Genomic DNA, 19,295 nt, shown 5'->3' on the forward strand with positions numbered 1-19,295 from the left:
GGTAGTTGGTTTTTAGTACTTTGTCATCAGTGTCGATAGTCATAGAACAATACGGTAGATTTGATTAAACCAGTATTTTCAGCAAGGGATTTTTCAAAGGATTCAAAACATTCTGGGAATATAAACACAATAGAAGGTAATTAGGTCTGATCACTGACGCTTTTTCTTTTCTTGTGAACAGAGTAATATGCCAGGGCTGTGTGCATGCTGCGAATCACACCATCACATGGCACAGAACGTGTGAAGTAATGAACGAAACTCGCTTGGCTTCGGAGCATTTGCCCCTAGTTCCATTTTACAAATCAGCGATTATATCGACGATCTTTTAGCGTAGATTTCAGTTACTTCCTTCTTCCTGATTAAATATCACCTGTAACTGTAACTTTACCGGTCCACTGTGAGGTAGCTGTCCATAGTCAACGTGTCCCTATATCCACGAATGTACATCTGTATTATTTAATAGTAAACAATAATACATACTGGATATGATGATGAAAACATAAAATATAAATGAAGGCGTACAATTAATGTTCCATTGCTGCTCTTGTCGGCGTTGCCCCTGTACATATCTCAACACTTGCCTGTCCAGCATCTGAAAATAATGAGTGCTAAATATCGTATGTCTAAATAATTGCCGCAGTAGGTGTCCCAATAGCTGTCCTAAGGATTGTTGTACCAACAGTTGCTATTCTCGCCGTTACTGTACCTATAGTTTCTATTATAGTTACAGTCCCGTTAGTTTCTTCACCAGTAGTTACAGTCCCATTAGTTTCTTCACCAGTATTTATAGTCCCATTGGGTTTCTGCACCAATAAGTGCTGTTCCAATAGTTTCTTCACCAATAGTTCCAGTCCCACTAGTTTCTTCACCAATAAGTTCTGTTCCAGGAGTTTTTTCACCAATAGTTACAGTCCCATTAGTTTCTTCACCAGCAGTTACAGTCTCAATAGTTTCTTCAACCATAGTTCCGTTTACAATAATTGTTGCCCACTAGTTCCTGTCCCCGCTATTTTAATCGTGCAGTGTCTATAACACAATAGCAGTTTCCAAATATTTTCTACAGAGTAGTCTATATGCAACCGTCATAGTTGATGTCTTTATAGTAGCTAACCTCATAATTATCGTCCCAATATATGGTCTCTTTATGTTCGTCCACCCAAATTATATTTCATATGAATGAAATGAAATTAGGAAGAACATAATTGGTGGAAAAAACCCTGCTTATGTATTCTTCTATAATGATTAATTGCGTCGTGTCTAGACATGTACGTGTCCAAAAGGATAGGCACGATGGTGGAAAACGCTTTGAATCCAGACATGATTAACCGGTTGGCTCAGACTTGTAGATTAACGATATCCAACCCACGGGACAGTCTCCAGACCGTTCTGACTGTAGACACAATTTCACTGTTTCAGAGTGGTATGTTGATCTCAGCATGCGTAACATATCCCGTGCTGAAACCTCTACACTTGTTTGAGTAACTGAATCATAAATCTCGCATGGAGTATCATACAGCATGGGTTCTTATAGTTCAAGAACTTGTCAGGACTGTCGTTGTCATTTAAGGCTTGCGTTTCTGAACTGCCGATCCTCTGGACGTTGGTTCGAATCTCACACTTGACGTTACATACCTTGATATGTAGGAGACACCCATGCTCTTAAGTCTCTTAAAGGTCACATACAATTAAAATATCAAAAATAATCAAAACACAGTTATCACTTGTTCATGATAGATAAAATGCATTGGTGATTGTGAAAAAACAAATAAACAAAATTATAGACGTATAATCACAAGTCAAAAATGCAAAATTTTGTACTTGGGTTTACCTTCCTCGAAATGAAGCAGCCGCGATGCCGAACCCAGTCAGGGCCAGTGGATGTGCACTCATGTGTAACGACTCCTTGTCGATGATCACTGGTTCATTTGCCGATATTCTTAGCCGGCTCTTTGTTTATGGCGTATAAGAACGATAGGTGTTAATTTCAAATTGCAGATGATCAGTAATTGAAGTTGTGCATTGTTTTTTGTCATTAGCAGGCAGGCAGGCAGACATATAGGTGTCAATAAACCTGACATTGAGTTTTCTCTGTGACAGAGTTTGCTTATCACAATCGACATGTTTTTAATGTAACGGGTAGATTATTTACTTGTTTATGCACACAACCAAGATTAGCAAAGCTGTTGAAACCACTTTTGCCTCCAACGCTGGGGGAAACTTAGTCGTTTGAACTCCGATATCGCGGGCTTTTTTCAATCGCGTTTTTTTCAACTTTATAGGTTGACTTGGCATTTTTGATGATTTGTTTCGGAACGTGCAAAGCGAAAGGTATCAGAATCTGCAAAGTTGTGTTTTACGTTGCATGTGACCTTTAAAGTAAACTCGTTCAAACTAAAGTACTGTCGGAAATAGAAAAAAAACTGTTTTTTCATGTTTATCTCTACAACTCATGTAGCTGGTATGCGAAAGTGTGAAATATCTGTTAAAACAGGTGGTAGGGAGATAGGAAACATGATAAGAAGACTTTACTGAGCAGAGATTAGTGCACGAAGGAGCAATGCGAAGTTCTTCAAAGTCCAAGTGACTTATTTGGAACAGACTATGGCTTTATGCAAAGTAATGTGCGATGGTATTTTGTATTGTAAAGGGTACTTTTTAATTGTTCATTTTTAAATTAGACTTAGGTTTATTATAAACGATAGATGTCGTAAAAAATAACTTTCATGCTAAACTATTGAATTAAGCTGACATGGAGTCTCACTATCGCTACAAAAAGAAACAGGTGGGGGGAACACCCAGGAACAGGTCTCAAAAGAAAAACCAGGACGGGTGCCGCTGATGATGGCTGGAGTCGGGCTAGGGGGGCAGAGATATCAACCAAGACATGATATTCCTTTATGGGAATTAAACTGGGGAAATACACTGTGTATGATAACAATTTACAAATAATATCCAGGTATGTCAACCTATTTGCCATCCATATCTGATCTATTGCTTTCAGTAGCCATTCTTATTTTTCGTAAATTTTGTCCGAAACCTGCTTTTCTGGATATCCTCTTACACTAATTTTCAGTCACGAAATGAAGAGCCTTCTTAGTGTCAGCAAAATACGAAACACCATCTAACACTAATTTTCAGTCACGAAATGAAGAGCCTTCTTAGTGTCAGCAAAATACGAAACACCATCTAACACTAATTTTCAGTCACGAAATGAAGAGCCTTCTTAGTGTCAGCAAAATACGAAACACCATCTAACACTAATTTTCAGTCACGAAATGAAGAGCCTTCTTAGTGACTGCAAACTACGAAACACCATCTCACACTAATTTTCATTCACGAAATGAGGACTATTTTATGTTCACTTCAATGCCACCAGGAATAACTTCAGGTAAAGCTCAGAGTCTACCAAACCACGAGATACCCAAAGACGAAAGTGAATGGAATTATCTTTCTACACAGGAGATCGGTGTTAGACATTTGTATATAAGCGTATGATACGCAGTACTCTGGTGTATTTGCATTAGTGGTTATCCAAAGAAACAGGGGCAGTGACTGTCCCAGAAGTGTAAGAGACGTATCCCAGTGTGGAACTGCGTCCGTCTACAGTACTGCTTTTACTCCTTGTTAGTAGATGCTAACATGTGATGGAGACATTAGTTAGTCAAAACATGAATATTGACCAAGAAACATTGCATGCTTTGGATTATTCATTCACAATTTTGTTTTTGAACATATGAGAGAGCTAGTATTTCTCTTTTCTGTGTTTGATATATTTTGATATCAGTAAACACTCGAATCTGTTTATCATCCAATCTCACTTTTAAGACTTTTGTAACTTGCAAACAGTACTTCGACTGAGTGATGCGTGATGACATTGTACTGCAGCGTTTCTCTAACCGTTGACTTACAAAAGCACTGTGATACAGTTTCACTTCTGGAAGTTCATCTCAATCAAAGGAAACCATTCTGAAACGTGACCATTCAAGTTGAATTCAAAACAATTCCGTGGGTTCTTTACTTTCCGACATGTGGTACTTCTAGTGAGTCAAACATTCCTGCACTACATCTCATCCTTGCTGCTACTCCGTCCTTTCTGAAGAAATATTCATTGGCAAAGCGAAAGATGAGCCTTAATTGTGATCTGTTCGTGACGGACATAGTCACATCCAGCTGCTCCGGGCTGCAGTTCGCGTTTAGGTTTACTGGTCAATACATCGCATCAGACACTCTTGTACTTAATCCATCTCTATCCCAGTCAATAAATCTAATTATTGTCTAATTATTCCAGTAATTAGTGTCTCGGTACAAGTGATTCTTATCCCCTTTCTTTGTTCACTCTACCATCTATTCACATTTACCAGCAGTCTGAAGCGAAGAAATATTTCAACGTAGAGCTCCTCCCAATGGACACAAAGCCTACGAAAGTGGGTTCGAACCCTTGTTTGAACAGATTATGTTTCTAGGTATGTCAGCGACCTTCCTGTGCTATATTAGGTTCAGTCAGAGATCTACATCAGACCCGTGAAGATCCGGGGTAGAATAGGTCTCCAGCAACCCATGCTTGCCATAAAAGGCGACTAGGTTTGTCGTAAGAGGCGACTAACAGGATCGGGTGGTCAGACTCGCCGGCGTGGGTGACACATGCCATCGGCTCCCAATTACGTTGACCCGTGAAGGTCCCGGGGTAGAATAGGCCTTCAGCAACCCATGCTTGCCATAAAAGGCGACTCAGCTTGTCGTAAGAGGCGACTAACGGGATCGGGTGGTCAGGCTTGCTGACTTGGTTGACGCATGTCATCGGTTCCCAATTGCGCAGATCGATGCTCATGTTGTTGATCACTGGATTGTCTGGTACAGACTCGATTATTTACAGACCGCCGCCATATAGCTGGAATATTGCTGAGTGCGGCGTAAAACTAAACTCACTCACTCACACACACTCATTCACCCAATTACGCAGATCGATGCTCATGCTGTTGATCACTCAATTATTTACAGACCGCCGCCATATAGCTTGAATATTGCTGATTGCGGCGTAAAACTAAACTCACTCTCTGAGATCTAAATGAGATCCTGCTTTCAAAACAACTAGAATACTGATCGAGGCGACGTTAAACACCACTCTCAAAATGTTTATTTTCCATGTACATTTGGATCTACAGTGTCTGGTTACCACCAATGATTTGCCGCAGGTTCACGAAGGGTTCCTATTACATCCTCCATTTGGTGTCTGAGAAAATAATGGCACTCTGATTCTTCTGATGATACAATGACGGAAGAGTATTTAACAAACGCTTTGATGCAGCCTTCAGTGGCAGTGGAACTTTGACGTGACAGATTGAGGTTTTAAGACAGAAGGGGGTAGCCTAGTGGTTAAAGCGTTTGCTCGTCTCGTCAAACACCCGGGTTCAATTATCCATGTCAGTGCAATATGTGATGCCCATTTCAGGTGTACCCCGTCGTCAAAACGGGCGTGAAACCATACTCGCTCACTTTAGGATAGAATGCATTTCCGATGTCGTAAAATCGGGCAAATGAAAATTATCTATCATTCCATAATGTGTCGATAATTGCTCGTACTATAAAGCATATACTTGCCTGCTCCAGATACCATCATTGAAAGCCTGCAGATATACCTGGATTTTAGGTGAGTGCGACATAAAAGAGCATTTACCAATGTTTTTTCTGCTTCTATTCCAGGACATACGGACGTTGTTCGCATTCTCCTACAAGATTTTAAGATTATACGTATTGACCAACAAAACAAGCTGGGATTCACAGCTTTGATGAAATCAGCTATTCAGGGACGCACGGACTGCGCCAGATTGTTGCTGTATGCAGGTAAAGAAACCGGTTTCTTCATAAACTTTACTCAAAACTATGTTTCATAAATGTTTGGGAAATTTCATGCTAGGAGTTTGATGGAAGAACATTTTTGTCTCCGCGCATGTGTCGGCCATTTCGATTGTTAAGTTGACTACTGTGACAACCTTTATATCTGTTCGCGTTTCTGCCCTGAGCCTGTCCTTAGGCCACTATGTGACTTCTCGTACATCTACCCTGCACCTGTGTCCCTTGTTTCAGGAGTGGTGGGGTATACAAGTGGTTAAAGCGTTTGTTCGTCACGCTTAAAACCCGGGTTCTATTCCCGACATTTTCCTAATGTGGATTCCCCCTCCATGATATTTCCGGTCTGTTGCTAAAAGTGGTGTTCAACCAAATTCACTTGTTCCAGTCACTCTGCCAGTCCTGGGCCTACTTGCACAAAGCAATCTTAGCGCCACAATGATTATAACTCCCACTCTCCAACATAGGCTTAAGATGATCATAGCGCTAAGATCGCTTTGTGCAAGTGGGCCCTGGGGTGTTCCTAGTGTTTTGTTTTCATGCCATTATGTTGTTTTATGTCTGTCCATGCGGGTCAAGGGAGTGATGAATTGCATACAAAGGTGCTTCTCATGAACGAAACACATTCAAGGCTTCACAGATAGAGATGTTAAAAAACTATATAAAAACTATTTTGAATCTGTTAGTTGAGACCACTGGAGAGGGTGTGGATGACGGTATGAGGGCTGGGAGAGAGTTGTCAGATTATATTAAAAGATATCTGTGACAAATTCGATTATATAGAAAACTTACACTTCAGTAACACCAGCTGGTAACTATGTTCAGTTGTCTTTTAAACCATTCATAATTGATAAACGAAAATATAGCGGTTATTATATTGTATGCTTTTCAGTTTCTGTGTTGGAAAGTAATCTCATATTCCCAGGTAACCAGTGTTTTATGCATAAAATATTGAAACTGATGGATGTGATTGTCAGCTTTATACACAATAAGAAGTCAGTTTCTAGAACGCGTGTACTTGTACAGCATGAAAATATCCTTAAGACACATTCCCACTTAATTCGAATTAACATCAGTCAAGGAGAATCACCCAGAGAAAAAAATCCAAAATTTAAACCGCATTAGTCAAAATGAAAAAATGCAAGCTTTGTAAGAATGCGACTCCCGAATGCTATCTGACGTTTCAATGACGGTTTTTTATGCGATTCGGCGGTGTTGTGATAGTGTCAGGGCTTATTTGAAGAACATTTGGGACAAGTTTGTAGGGGCTGTAATGGATAACATACTGATTTCTGAATTTGAAATTTATGTCATCAGAATTGCAGACTTTTATACAGAATTTAAAAACAAGATGTAGACTTTGTTGTTTCAGAATAGGTCATCTCATGTAAATGTATGGTCATTCTTCGTGGGACTTAGGGACTGTGGTGCAGCCTCACCCGTTTTCGATCCCCAACATGTCTACCGTCTATGTAGGCAATTTCCCCTCCGTAATATTGCTGTAATAGTTCGTGGGGTCCATGCAGGTTGCAAAAGTACTTTAAGTCCCCATGTCCCCTAGTATGGTGATCTGCCTTCAGTTGTTGGCGATCTATAGCCCGTCCCGTGTTTTCTATCGTTTTGTCTTCTGAATTACGTTCTAGTTTTTCATGCTAGTTTTATGTTTATATCTGTGACACTCTAGTATTTTTACTGTCCATCGTCGACACTTTTTACTCTTCACCATTTTTTTTCATTTGTATTGCATGAATTGTTTTCGTCACGATATGGCTGAGGTATTGCCGATGTGGCGTTATATATTAACTCACTCGCTGACCAGCCAAGAATTTCAACAACCAGCATTTCACTGATATACAATATATTAAGAATTCATTTGTCATCCACAGAAGTTAACAGTTTTTGCTGCACCTGTCATTAGATAGTAGTTGTAATGACGATGCTCATTTGGCGTTACATAGTGAATATTGCATGAGAGAGAATAGTGAATATTCCATGAGAGAGAATAGTGAATATTGCATGAGAGAGAATGATGACCTTCGACCAATTACCATCATGTGTTTCATGACAACCTTGTAATCTACTGTAGATTACAGAGGACACGACCTGTATACAATTAGGTTTTGTTTGCATTCTCGTTTGTGTGATATGTTTATGGCTCGAGCGTATTAGTTCTGTTTGCAGGTGGCCAGTGTTGTCATTAAATGCACCATGAGCTCTTTTGTAATATCTGGAACCAAGCTTTAGTTCATTGATACACACCACGATGTAGAAAATTACCAATCACGAACGAATATATACGTTTTTGTCTTTGAGTTTTTCTGTCGACGGCGAAGAATCTGGAGAGGGGAGGTTAACTATATTAGAAAGGAAAATTATTGGATGTTCATTTTCTTGAAATTTGTACACTGTGAACTAAGTATGCAATTCATCTGATTTGTTTACTTACGCAAGTATCCCACAAAAACATCGTTCATTAACCGAGATCAACAAATGAATTTATATTTACGGCGCACTGAGCAATATTCCATCTATTTGGTGACACTCATGGACATAATCGAGTCTGGACCAGACAATCCAGTGATCAACATCGTGAGCATCGATCTACTCAATTGGAATACAATGACGTGTCAATCAAGTCATGACGTCTCATCATCTGATTCCGTTAGTTACGGGTTACTGAATACCAGTTCTAACCCGGATCTTCACTGGGTGAGTAAGTACGTTTTACGCCGCTTTTAGCAATATTCAAGCAACATCGCGGCGGAAACACCAGAAATGGGCTTCATACATTGTGCCCATGTAGGGAATCAAACCCGGATCGTCGACGTGACGAGCGAACACCTTAGCCACTAGGCTACCCTATCGGCCGGTATGTTTTTTAGGGTTTGGGTCAGTTCGTGTTTACAGTAAGTACAAATACACTTAAGGGTAAGGCAGTATACAATACGTCTCCCCCTCGACAACAATAATGCTTCGCTTCTCGGTGGTCAGCTTGATTATAATGACCTCTCAGACTGGCAAAGTCAACACAAGGTAGTTTGACCGGGAGAGGTGTAAGATTCAGATATATCGATAACTTGATATCGTTCAATAACGGCCAAATATCCAGTTACCTTTCACGGATAACCCACCTGACATAGAAATACATGAACCGGTAATTCCATATTATCTGTTTCCTAATTAGACCTAATAAAGACTCATTTTCAAAATCACACGAAGACTGTAGGGCCAGAGATAGGATTTCCGCCTGGGCATTGTTCACTTCATGCCGATCAATATTTCCGTGTCCACGTGTAACGTGTTCAGGTAAAAACGAGTATCCTCATTTCACGAACGCTCGAGATAGCCTCAAACGACCCTTGCTCAAAACATGTTTAATCAAGGTTCCATCATTAATGACGTCGGTAAAGCATTTAAAGGGTTTACGGTAGAGAAATCTACGACATAGACACATCTGGTATATCTGCGTCAAACACATGTCCGATTCAATTCACTGGCTCTTAAGTAATCATTCCCAATAGTTCATTTGAGCTGACTTAATTTTGTATGGAGCGGGTTGAATGGGTTTCACGAACACCTGGTATAATCCCTAATCGATTGCGATCCAGAAGCGGTTGCCCATAAAATAGTCAGAATCGACACTTGATGTTTCATTGAGAAGGTTTTCGTTTGAATATGGCAATGGTTTTGTCGCTGTAAGTACGTGCCACGTGTAATAATATGTCTTCCAGTCTCTGGATATTGTTTGATGGAGACTTCGTTATCATCGTGAAGAAACCAAGACGCCTTAGTGGATAATGACTGTATCGTTACATGTACGCACTTTCATCCTCTTACCGAGCTTCCGTTGTCTGATTCGCACTCGCGTTCGTCTCTCATTACAAACATAATGAGATCGTGTATCAAGGATGAGGTTTACACTATCACTGTACTCGTCTCTTGTACTAATCCCCAAATTATGATACGAACCACAGTCTTCCCTTCTGGAGATAACGCTATCATTATGGCCGGACGACTGATCCATATCTTAGCTGAATACCAGAGCTCCAACGTTTGCCTTGGAGTCCCGAATGGCTCCGTCCGCTAAAGCGCTGCAATTCTCTATATTAAACTTGCGTGCCTATGAATGTTGGTTCGAGTCTATATTCGCGCCCGTTAGGCATATGAATGTTGACTAACCTGCAAATAGGTTCTATGCCCAGTATGCCAACACCACCCCTTTGCTCAAAAGCACATGAAAGAACTAACGTCTGATTTTAACTTTTCCTATCAGATACAGGAGGCGGCGGGGTAGCCTAGTGGTTAAAGCGTTTGCTCTTCACGGCGAAGACCGAGGTTCGATTCCACACAAAGGCGCAAATGTGAAGCGCATTTCTGGTGTTCTCGCCGTGATGTTGCTGGAGCATTGCTAAAAGTCGCATAAAACCGTAATCATTCCTTTACCCTACCCAAATTAGCCTGGGTGACCGTGATTTAAGGAAGGAACTGTTGCAATTCCGTCTCAGTGACTATCTACATTTTCATCATGCCTGACACCCGGAACTAAACCTATAGACTCGATTCGTCCATAAGTATGAGATATTGCCGTACTCAACCGTTTTCCTGCTATATAGCGGCTGTCTGTATATAGTCGGCTGATCAACAGCATGAGCATCAATCTCATGATCACCCGATCCCGTTAGTCGCCTCTTACGACAAGCATGGGTTACTGAGGACCAGTTCTAACCCGGGTCTTCACTGGTCCGTAATTATGAAGAATGTAAGTCTGTGTCATGAAAGGGGTGTAAGAACCAAAATAGTGGGTTGGGTTGGGAAAGTCAAGTTGTTAACGGTTGCTTGTGAAGAGTTTGACCTGAGCGTGGGTTTGAACCGGGTATGACTTTGTGAAACGTGTTGGGCCATTCTTGATGTTCCCGTCATGGCGAAGATGGAATATAGTCAGGAACACATTCTCCCAACGTCATTAGGTTATGGAATCGCAGTCAAGGAGCGAATGACAGCATGGTATCCTCAACACATAATGAGACGTAAAGACATCGGTGATCTGAAGAATTTAATTGCGATGAAAATCCCGTTACTGGGGACCAAGTAAATTCACAGGAGGTTCATTCGAATTTGTTACGCACAGCTCTAAAATTTCTTAAATTCAATAAAATGCCGAAACCTTACTAATTACAAGCATAAACCGTGCTAAAATCCGCCCAATGGGGGATGTAATGAAATAAGTGTCTTTTCACCGGCCAAAGATTCCACAACGCCGTAATGCTCTAGTTGTTCTCTGAAATCCTCGTGGGCGGGTGGGTGGCAGATCGTGGCTTCTCTAATTCAGTTCCAAGTGGTACAGAAGAGGGGTGCATCGAGGTGAAATGTGATTATGCTCGTGACACACGCACCTTTTGCGAACAAGCAGTCTGTCAATGAGAAAAAGAGAACACAACTGGGAAAGCTAAATTTAATGAGAAGAAAACATCCCACCCTATTGTGCTTTGCTGTAGACACAAGTCCATCACACTGTATACCGCCCCCACACTTTAAGATAAAGGGCAGTTTGTGCAAGAACATCAAGGCTATCAGTCTCTATTACTACATTGCTTGACGGAGACCTGTGTATCTTAATGCGCGTATAGTTGATTACGATCTGTTTTGCCGATCTCATATACCAGCCGTGGACCCCCACCGATGTGTAAATGGTGGCAAATTAATCTTCTAAATAGTAGCATAAATCTTCCTGAAGCAAACATGCTGATTTGACTTTCAAATACGAACAGAGTAACGTCCACGCTTACACATTTAGCGAAAAACAATCATTGTATAAAACATACACGAACCCGATAGAACGATGACAATGTAACATATTCAGATTTTATGACACGTGTCCCCAAAGCTATTGGAATAACCTACAGATCGCAGGGAATTAATTATTACATGTTATGCAATTCTTATGACGGACCAGAAACGAACATCAGTACGAGTTAAGAGCTGGTCATTCTGTATATTCATGAGTAATGTATTTATTTTGATTTTCAGTTATGTCGTGGTTATCTGAGAGAAGCAGCACATTGGTCATGCTGTATATTCATCAGAAATTATCTATTTTGATTTGCAATTGTAATAAAAATATTTTAATATGCTATTATCTTAAGATTGTTATTACGGCCATTGTGTTTTAACACAAAGAACTTCATCAAAAGAGTGTAAGACAGTTCGGCTAGTGCTGTCAAATTTGGGTAAATCAAATAATTACCCACTCTTCTTTGGTGGTGCTGTTGTTTCACACTGTATATTCATAACCTTTTTCTGCTGTGATCCAAAGTGCTCATGTGTTTGGTTTTGCAGATCGACAGACAATAGAAAATATCCTTGACAGAATGTATAAATCTGTCTTATCACTAAGTAGTCCGAGCCTTAATATTTCAGTAGCCTGATGTTTCGTTAATGGATTTAATATCGAAGTATTTTTATCTAAAATTACTGCAATTTCGGCTAAAGCTTTTATCGCAGGAAGAAATTGCCATCTTGGGACATTCAGTGTAAATTTCAGTTTCACACAGTAGACTGGCAGGCTGCGGATATCAGTAATCACTCATTCTTGGTGCTAGTTTCGGGTAGAATTGGCAACACGGTTTGGGAAGTAACACTGTATTCAGAGATGATTAGATATGCATAACCAAGTGAGGAATGGAGACCAAAAAAATCCATAATAATCTACAGTTTAAAAAATACGCTTGGTTATGCATTTCTCTCCGAAATTATTCACGCACAGAAAAACAGGAATAAGATTTTGTTGTTTATGTCTAACGACAGAATTTCTATTCTAACGACCGAAGTAGGATGAATGCAAAATACGTTGGATTTTAAGCTAACTTACCAAGACTTCAAAAAACATATATATCTTGAGTAAACTTCTGGTTAAGTATAATAGCGATGAAGATGGATAACACTTTCTTGGTAAAGTACAAATTCGCGGTGGCTGATCGGGCTAGACGGCTGACTTTGTGTGCTGGCAATTAGGTTCCTGACTCTGAGGATGCGGGTTCGAATCCCGGATGGGGCTCAACCAAAACAGTACTAGAAATTATAAATTGCTACGAAAGTGTTATCCCAAATATGACATATGTAACATTTAAGCACTTTACAAATGGCATTGTGTAATCATAGCATTCGGCCGTGGGAGCCACGCCAATTTACATCAGAAGGCTACACATAGTACGCAGTCTAGACGACCAGTTGTCCGACTTCCATTGTGGAAGTCGCGATGGCTGAGCGGGCTAGGTGGCTGACTTTGTGTGCTGGCGATTAGGTGCCTGAACCTGAGAGTGCGAATTCGAATCCCGAATGGGGCCAGAATTTGTACTTTGCTAAGAAAGTGTTATCCTAAATACGACAGAGGTAACATGGATTTCCATGAGTACGTTTGCACCAAGCCAGCTAAAGTCCTGTTCTCACTAGTACCGTTGTTATAATTTTAGCCATGCGCTGCTTATCAAGACTGGGGACACCAGAGATGGGCATCACGCATTGTACCCATTTTGAGAAATGAACTTTTTTCCAAGTGACTAAGATAGCAGCATTCATTTGGGGCGGCTATTTACGTATAAGAATGCTACGGCTAGACACATATTAGATGAACGCATTTGTGACAAGATAGGCGGTACAACGAATTAGGCGAGTACACTTGGCTGCTACAGGTAGCTTGACGATTATGCACGTGCAATACATGTTAACCGTGACATGAAATCAACACCGCTACTGATTAGCACCCGTCTCGCTACTGTTTTACACCTGTCTCAATACTGTTAAACAGATTTCGATATTTATCAGACAACCTGCCTCCCTCTTGTTTCAAGTGGATCGTTCTGTGGGGCGTTCCCAAGTATGCAAATTGGGGTCATTTGTCAGGTCGTGGATCATCTTATATGTGTTTACCAGTAATATATTCATCTAAGGGCCACAGCAATCTAGTTGTCAGATATAAGCGTGTCTGTAAAATTTCTATAGAGTATGGTAATTCCTTTACATGCAAAGGAGCGGTAAATAGCCGTGTAGGTTCGATTCCCCATATTGCTACGTTATGTGAAACCCAATATTGTCACCCTCAGTATTACTGGAATATTGAGAGAGAGAAAACGGCGTTAAACAAGATTCTCACTTCCATGCCACTGTTTGTGAATATTTACGTGAAGTGCAGCAATTCCTTGACATAGATCTACGTATGCACAAAACCTTCATTGATATTCAACCGCCTTAAATGGGTTGCACACATCACAGTCCAGCAACCAAGTCTTCGTTTGCCATCGATCGGAAGTGCTATCTCAGTCGTTTCTTTCCCTGCTATTTATCGTGTGTATATATGTCGACATACGAGCAGAGTAAGCAGATCAGCAAATGGAATGTTTGGCCATGCTTATCTATGATCTTTCCCTTTTGATAATTCCGGGGAAGTAATGGCCCCAGTGTCCTGTGTATGCCATGCAACCCGACAGAACGGTGATGCCATAGAAACGGTCCCAGAATCACGAGTTTGTTACCATGGTGACAGAAAGTATGTCAAGGTACCCCGACGCCCTGAATGGTATATTATACTACTTTTATACCGAATACGCTTTTAACTAACTGACTGATAGACCGAACTCTTAGGCCACTACTTTAGTTGAACTGCACATACAGAACCACGGTTATACAGTTCCTGATTCCTTTGAGTTAAATTTGCAGACTTCATTCTTTTCTTTCTACTATTTTAACGACACTGGGGTGTTATTGTAACCACGGGCAATCTGTAGCGCAAATAGGGTTGCGCAACAGAGAGAAAATTACTAGTTTTCTTATATGCGAGCCAAGCGAGTTAAGGTTGTCAACGTACTTCCCACCCTTCGGTACGTAAAATATTTTTCGTGTCAAAATAAAATGTCGCCATGATGAAAGGTACACACCCATTTCCTCACCGGGTTGTGCTCTCAGGTTTCCAGTCCCACATGAAACGCGAAATATACTACCGACAAGAAATAAGGGAACTAATGAAATAATAGCGAATTTGAAACTGCTTTAAATATCCACTAAATCAATTTTAGGCGTCAAGTTCAATATCTGGTGTGTCCACCATGTTGGGCAACACATTCACGGCACCTTGATGGCATGCTGTTAATCAATTTCCGGATGGTTGCCCGTGGTATTGCCCGCCATTCCTCTTGGAGAGCTGCACCAAACTGGGCCAGGTTGGCGGGTCCTGGGTCCCTGGCGTACACCCTTCGACCAAGAACGTCCCAGAGATGTTCAATTGGGGACAGGTCTGGGGACTTAGAGGACTTAGAGGTGTCCAGTGTCTGGATACCTTCTTGTCGGAGATAAGCGGAGACAATTCGGGCCCGATGTGGTCTGGCATTATCATCTTGGAATACACAATCTCTAGCCAATGGAGCCACAACAGGTCGCAATATTTGGTCAACGTCATGGCTCCGTTAATGATGACCAAATCTGATCGTCTGTCATGTGTAATCCCACCCCACACCATGACACACCTATACCTCCATATCGATCATGGTCAAGAATTGCTGCTCTGGCATATCGCTCCCCGCTCCGACGCCAACAACGTTCTCTGCCATCTGTGAATCGTAGGCAAAACCTTGACTCATCAGAGAACATGGTGTAACGCCAGTGGCGCATAGCCCGTCCCTGATGCTGCCTAGCCCATGCCAAGCTTTGGCGCTTATGGTGAGCTGAAAGGGTGACACCCTTAAAAGGCCGTCTTGCTTTCAGACGAGCTTGATAGAGTCGGTTTCTAACGGTTGAGGTTGAAATGCGCCTTCCAGTGAGTGTGCGGAATTCTCTATTGATGGCAGGGGCCGATTTAAACCTATCGCGTAGAGCAATTAACGTAATGAGACGATCCTGTCGTGGTGTCGTTGATTTTGGTCTACCACGCCCAGGTCTCGTTGCAACCCCACCCGTTTGACGGTACTGATCCCACAGGCGTGAAATTACACTTTTTGATTTACCCATCTGCCGGGCAACTTCACATAATGATGTCCCCTCTATCATCCCCACAATTTTCCATTTTGTTGCTTCACCGAGATACTGCCTCGGAGGCATTTCTGTCAGTAAGTGTCAATCTCTATTGCATTAGTGATTGCGACTTCTCCAGTACATTTACAGGAGTTAACTTCTGTACGCACGTGTAGCACGTGCTGGGCATGCATTATGCGAAATTCCATTGTCATTGGATGTTGCGTTTGGGAGATACGCCACGATAACGGACCCTGTCACAGTCAAAGTCATCTACATTCAATTTCTTGGTTCCCTTATTTTCTGTCGGTAGTATATGTATTATTCAACATTTTAAGCGCCTCTCGTGATATATCAGATCGTTCTTCGCCTCCATGCCCCTTGCTAGCTTAGGGTAGGGTATGGGTCATGTAAGGGTTTCCAGCTGACCGATATGAGTTATGTAAGGGTTCCTAGCTGACCGATATGGGTCATTTAAGGGTTTCTAGCTGACCAGTATGAATTATGTAAGGGTTTCCAGCTGGTCGATATGGGTCATGTACGGATTTCTAGCTGACTGATATGGGTTATGTAAGGGTTTGTAGCTGACCGATATGGATCATGTAAGGGTTTATAGTTGACTGATATGGGTTATGTCAGGGTCTCCAGCTAACTGATACGGGTTATGTAAGGGTTCCTAGTTGACCAATATGGGTCATTTAAGGGTTTCTAACTGACCAAGATGGGCCGTGTAAGGGATTCTAGCTGACGACATGAGTCATGTAAGTGTTTCTAGCTGACCGGTATGAATTATGTAAGGGTTTCCAGCTGGCCGATATAGGTCATCTAAGGATTTCTAGCTGACTGATATGGGTTATGTAAGGGTTTGTAACTGACCGATATGGATCATGTAAGGGTTTATAGTTGACTGATACGGGTTATGTAAGGGTCTCCAGCTGACCAATATGGTTTATGTAAGGGTTTCTAGGTGACCAATATGGACTATTAAAGGGTTTCTATCTCATTGACAAGGGTTATGTAAGGGTTTCTTACTGACGGATATTGGTTGTGTCAGGGTTTGTAGCTGACTGATATGGGTTATGTAAGTGTTTATGACTGATATAATCGGGGCACGTGTAGGATTCAAAACCACGATCATAGGATCCTGGTGCATCACCTATGGTGATTCTCTTTACACTGACTCAGTTGGTCAGAGTGGAGTTTCTTTGGTGTCACCGATACGGTACTTTATTAGGACACAGATGTAAAGTGAATAGCCCTGGTTCCAGCAAACCCTTATGGAGTCTGATGACCTCATTAAGGTCTGTAAGATGTATCTGAAGTTGCGTGTGCGCCCATCGCGCACATTATTTAGGATCAAAATTGGGGAAATATAAAAGCGAAGATACTTGATCAGTGCATGGTAAACACTGGTAGCAGAATTAATGTCACCCCATCAACAAAGACCTTAAATACTTCATCCAGGCCAGTCAGACAACGACCTCTAGTGCCACCTGGATTCGGCCGTGTTGATTACAAAGACACATTCCGTCCCAGTGACACGTGCTTGAGTTAATTTCAGCTATAAATAGCTACTTATGAAGATTGTGTGGAGCAATTACAGCACTCTCTTGCTCGGAACAGAACGAGCGTGTCCATTCAGAAGACCAATTATTTGTCCCAAATCAATATGAGTTTCTGATTTAGCAATTATGCATGTTTTCCATAAATCAATACGTTGTTAATCGAATGTTGTTATCGAGCTGAAATACAAAATGATAGCATTAATTCAATAATGGATACGATGATCGGCGATGTTGTCTTCAAGGATCCTCCATACACAGGCCCAACACAGAACTAGTGGACTTGAGGATTATGTTTGCATTGTTAAACAGTTTTGTGTGTTCGGATGGCCGGAACATTAATACTTCTTGTCATAGATGCCACAGGCAGTTCAAAGCACCGATGTGCGATGGCAAACACACACTTGAGCACCACTGAAGTCTTATCGATAAAAACAACAAAGATTTTGGCGAGAAGTTATGAAATGCGAGACTGGCTATAGATTTTTTACCTTTTTTCTTTTGTTTCTTTCATCAATATGTGTTGATTGATCCTTAATTCTAGGTATAGTTCATTGTTATCGGTAATTATTGAAACCACATAAACTTGTACCCTTTGACTTGAATGCCTTTCGGGTGATTGGTGGAAGACAGTATCATATTACAGAGAGTAGGTTGAAAACGGGTGGGCTAAACTATGCCGTTAGCATATTACAGTGAGTAGGTTAAAAACGGGTGGGCTTAACTATGCCGCAAAAAACTAAGTGCTGATCCAGCTGTGTAGTTCATAATGTATCTGTTTCAGTCAAGTGATGATTATACTTGCTCGAAATCATGCGTGGAGACTAGTATCTTATCGGGACAACGAATGTGTGACCTTGTCCAACATGTTAAACTGAAAAGGCACAAGCATTCTAATGACAATGAGACATCTTTTTGAAGATCGTGAGTAGCATAGTTACATGTAGGACTTTGATCAGAAAAGTATCCACTGGCCTGAGAAGTATTTTCATACTTTGTACAAGTTTTACAGCAAAACTGAGTTCACCTTGTTCCACAAGTACGCTATCGTAATTAGGTGTATTCTTGAATTTGTGAATGAGCTGCAATTTGAAGGAAAACACACTATAACGTCTTTTTAAAAGGATTCCATTTATCAATTCAGGTGCTGACCCCAAGCTGCGCGATCATGGCAGAAAGCTGTGTGCTGAAGAATGGGCTCGCTTTGTAGGAAGAAAAGAGTGTGCAGAATCCATTGCCAAGTTCTCAAACACAAAAAGATTTTGCCTAAAGTCTCGCCTCAACCAAAATGTTGAACGTTGCAGCAGTGTGCCAGATCTTGCTTCTGATCAATTGTCCCGCTCTGACTCGACGAAACAATCCAAAAAGAGACGTGGTGGTTCACTGAGACGCAAATTGAAAAACATTCTACCCCACAACACAGAGTCATTAGGGATCAATCTTTCCAGTCCCGGAAGTCCTTTCGCAGTTATCGCCCGTTGTGTCTCCACTCCCGTTCTTCCGGGAGTGATCTCCCCTGTGGAGTCTAGCAGTCTCAGGCGGCCGGTGAGCGCAGACAATATCCCCAGGGTTGAGATCACAGTTCCAATGGATGAAGATGGCACTCACGTTGAAACTAACATGATTGCAAGGCGTAAAGCTGCTAAACGAAATGCTCAACAAGATTACAGTGTTCGATGAATATATCTGGAATAACAATGTGTACACTTTTCAGGCTGGTTCTGGAAGGTGACTAAATGAGAATATGTGATTAATCATGAGTTTCTTCAGAGATGAATATCCCGGGCACAATTGTGATGGTATGGTATTGTGATGGTATGGTATGGTATTGGAACATTGCTAGTAAATATCATTTGAATGCAGTTTTCATATTCCTTGGTGGCTTTT

At 41.3% G+C, this 19,295-nt stretch overlaps 1 protein-coding gene across 1 annotated transcript in view; it reads left to right on the forward strand.

Annotated features, from left to right (window-relative positions):
• The window catches only part of LOC137297895 (uncharacterized), a 29,400-nt gene extending 10,312 nt beyond the window's left edge, over positions 1–19,088 (forward strand). The window contains exons 4-5 of the mRNA XM_067829870.1: positions 5,701–5,841; positions 18,553–19,088. Of these exons, the coding sequence (XP_067685971.1) occupies positions 5,701–5,841; positions 18,553–19,088 (677 nt within the window). The remainder of the gene's footprint in view (positions 1–5,700; positions 5,842–18,552) is intronic.
• Positions 19,089–19,295: the final 207 nt, after the last annotated feature.

Source organism: Haliotis asinina, chromosome 10, assembly GCF_037392515.1.
Source record: "Haliotis asinina isolate JCU_RB_2024 chromosome 10, JCU_Hal_asi_v2, whole genome shotgun sequence".
Lineage (NCBI taxonomy): Eukaryota > Metazoa > Mollusca > Gastropoda > Lepetellida > Haliotidae > Haliotis > Haliotis asinina.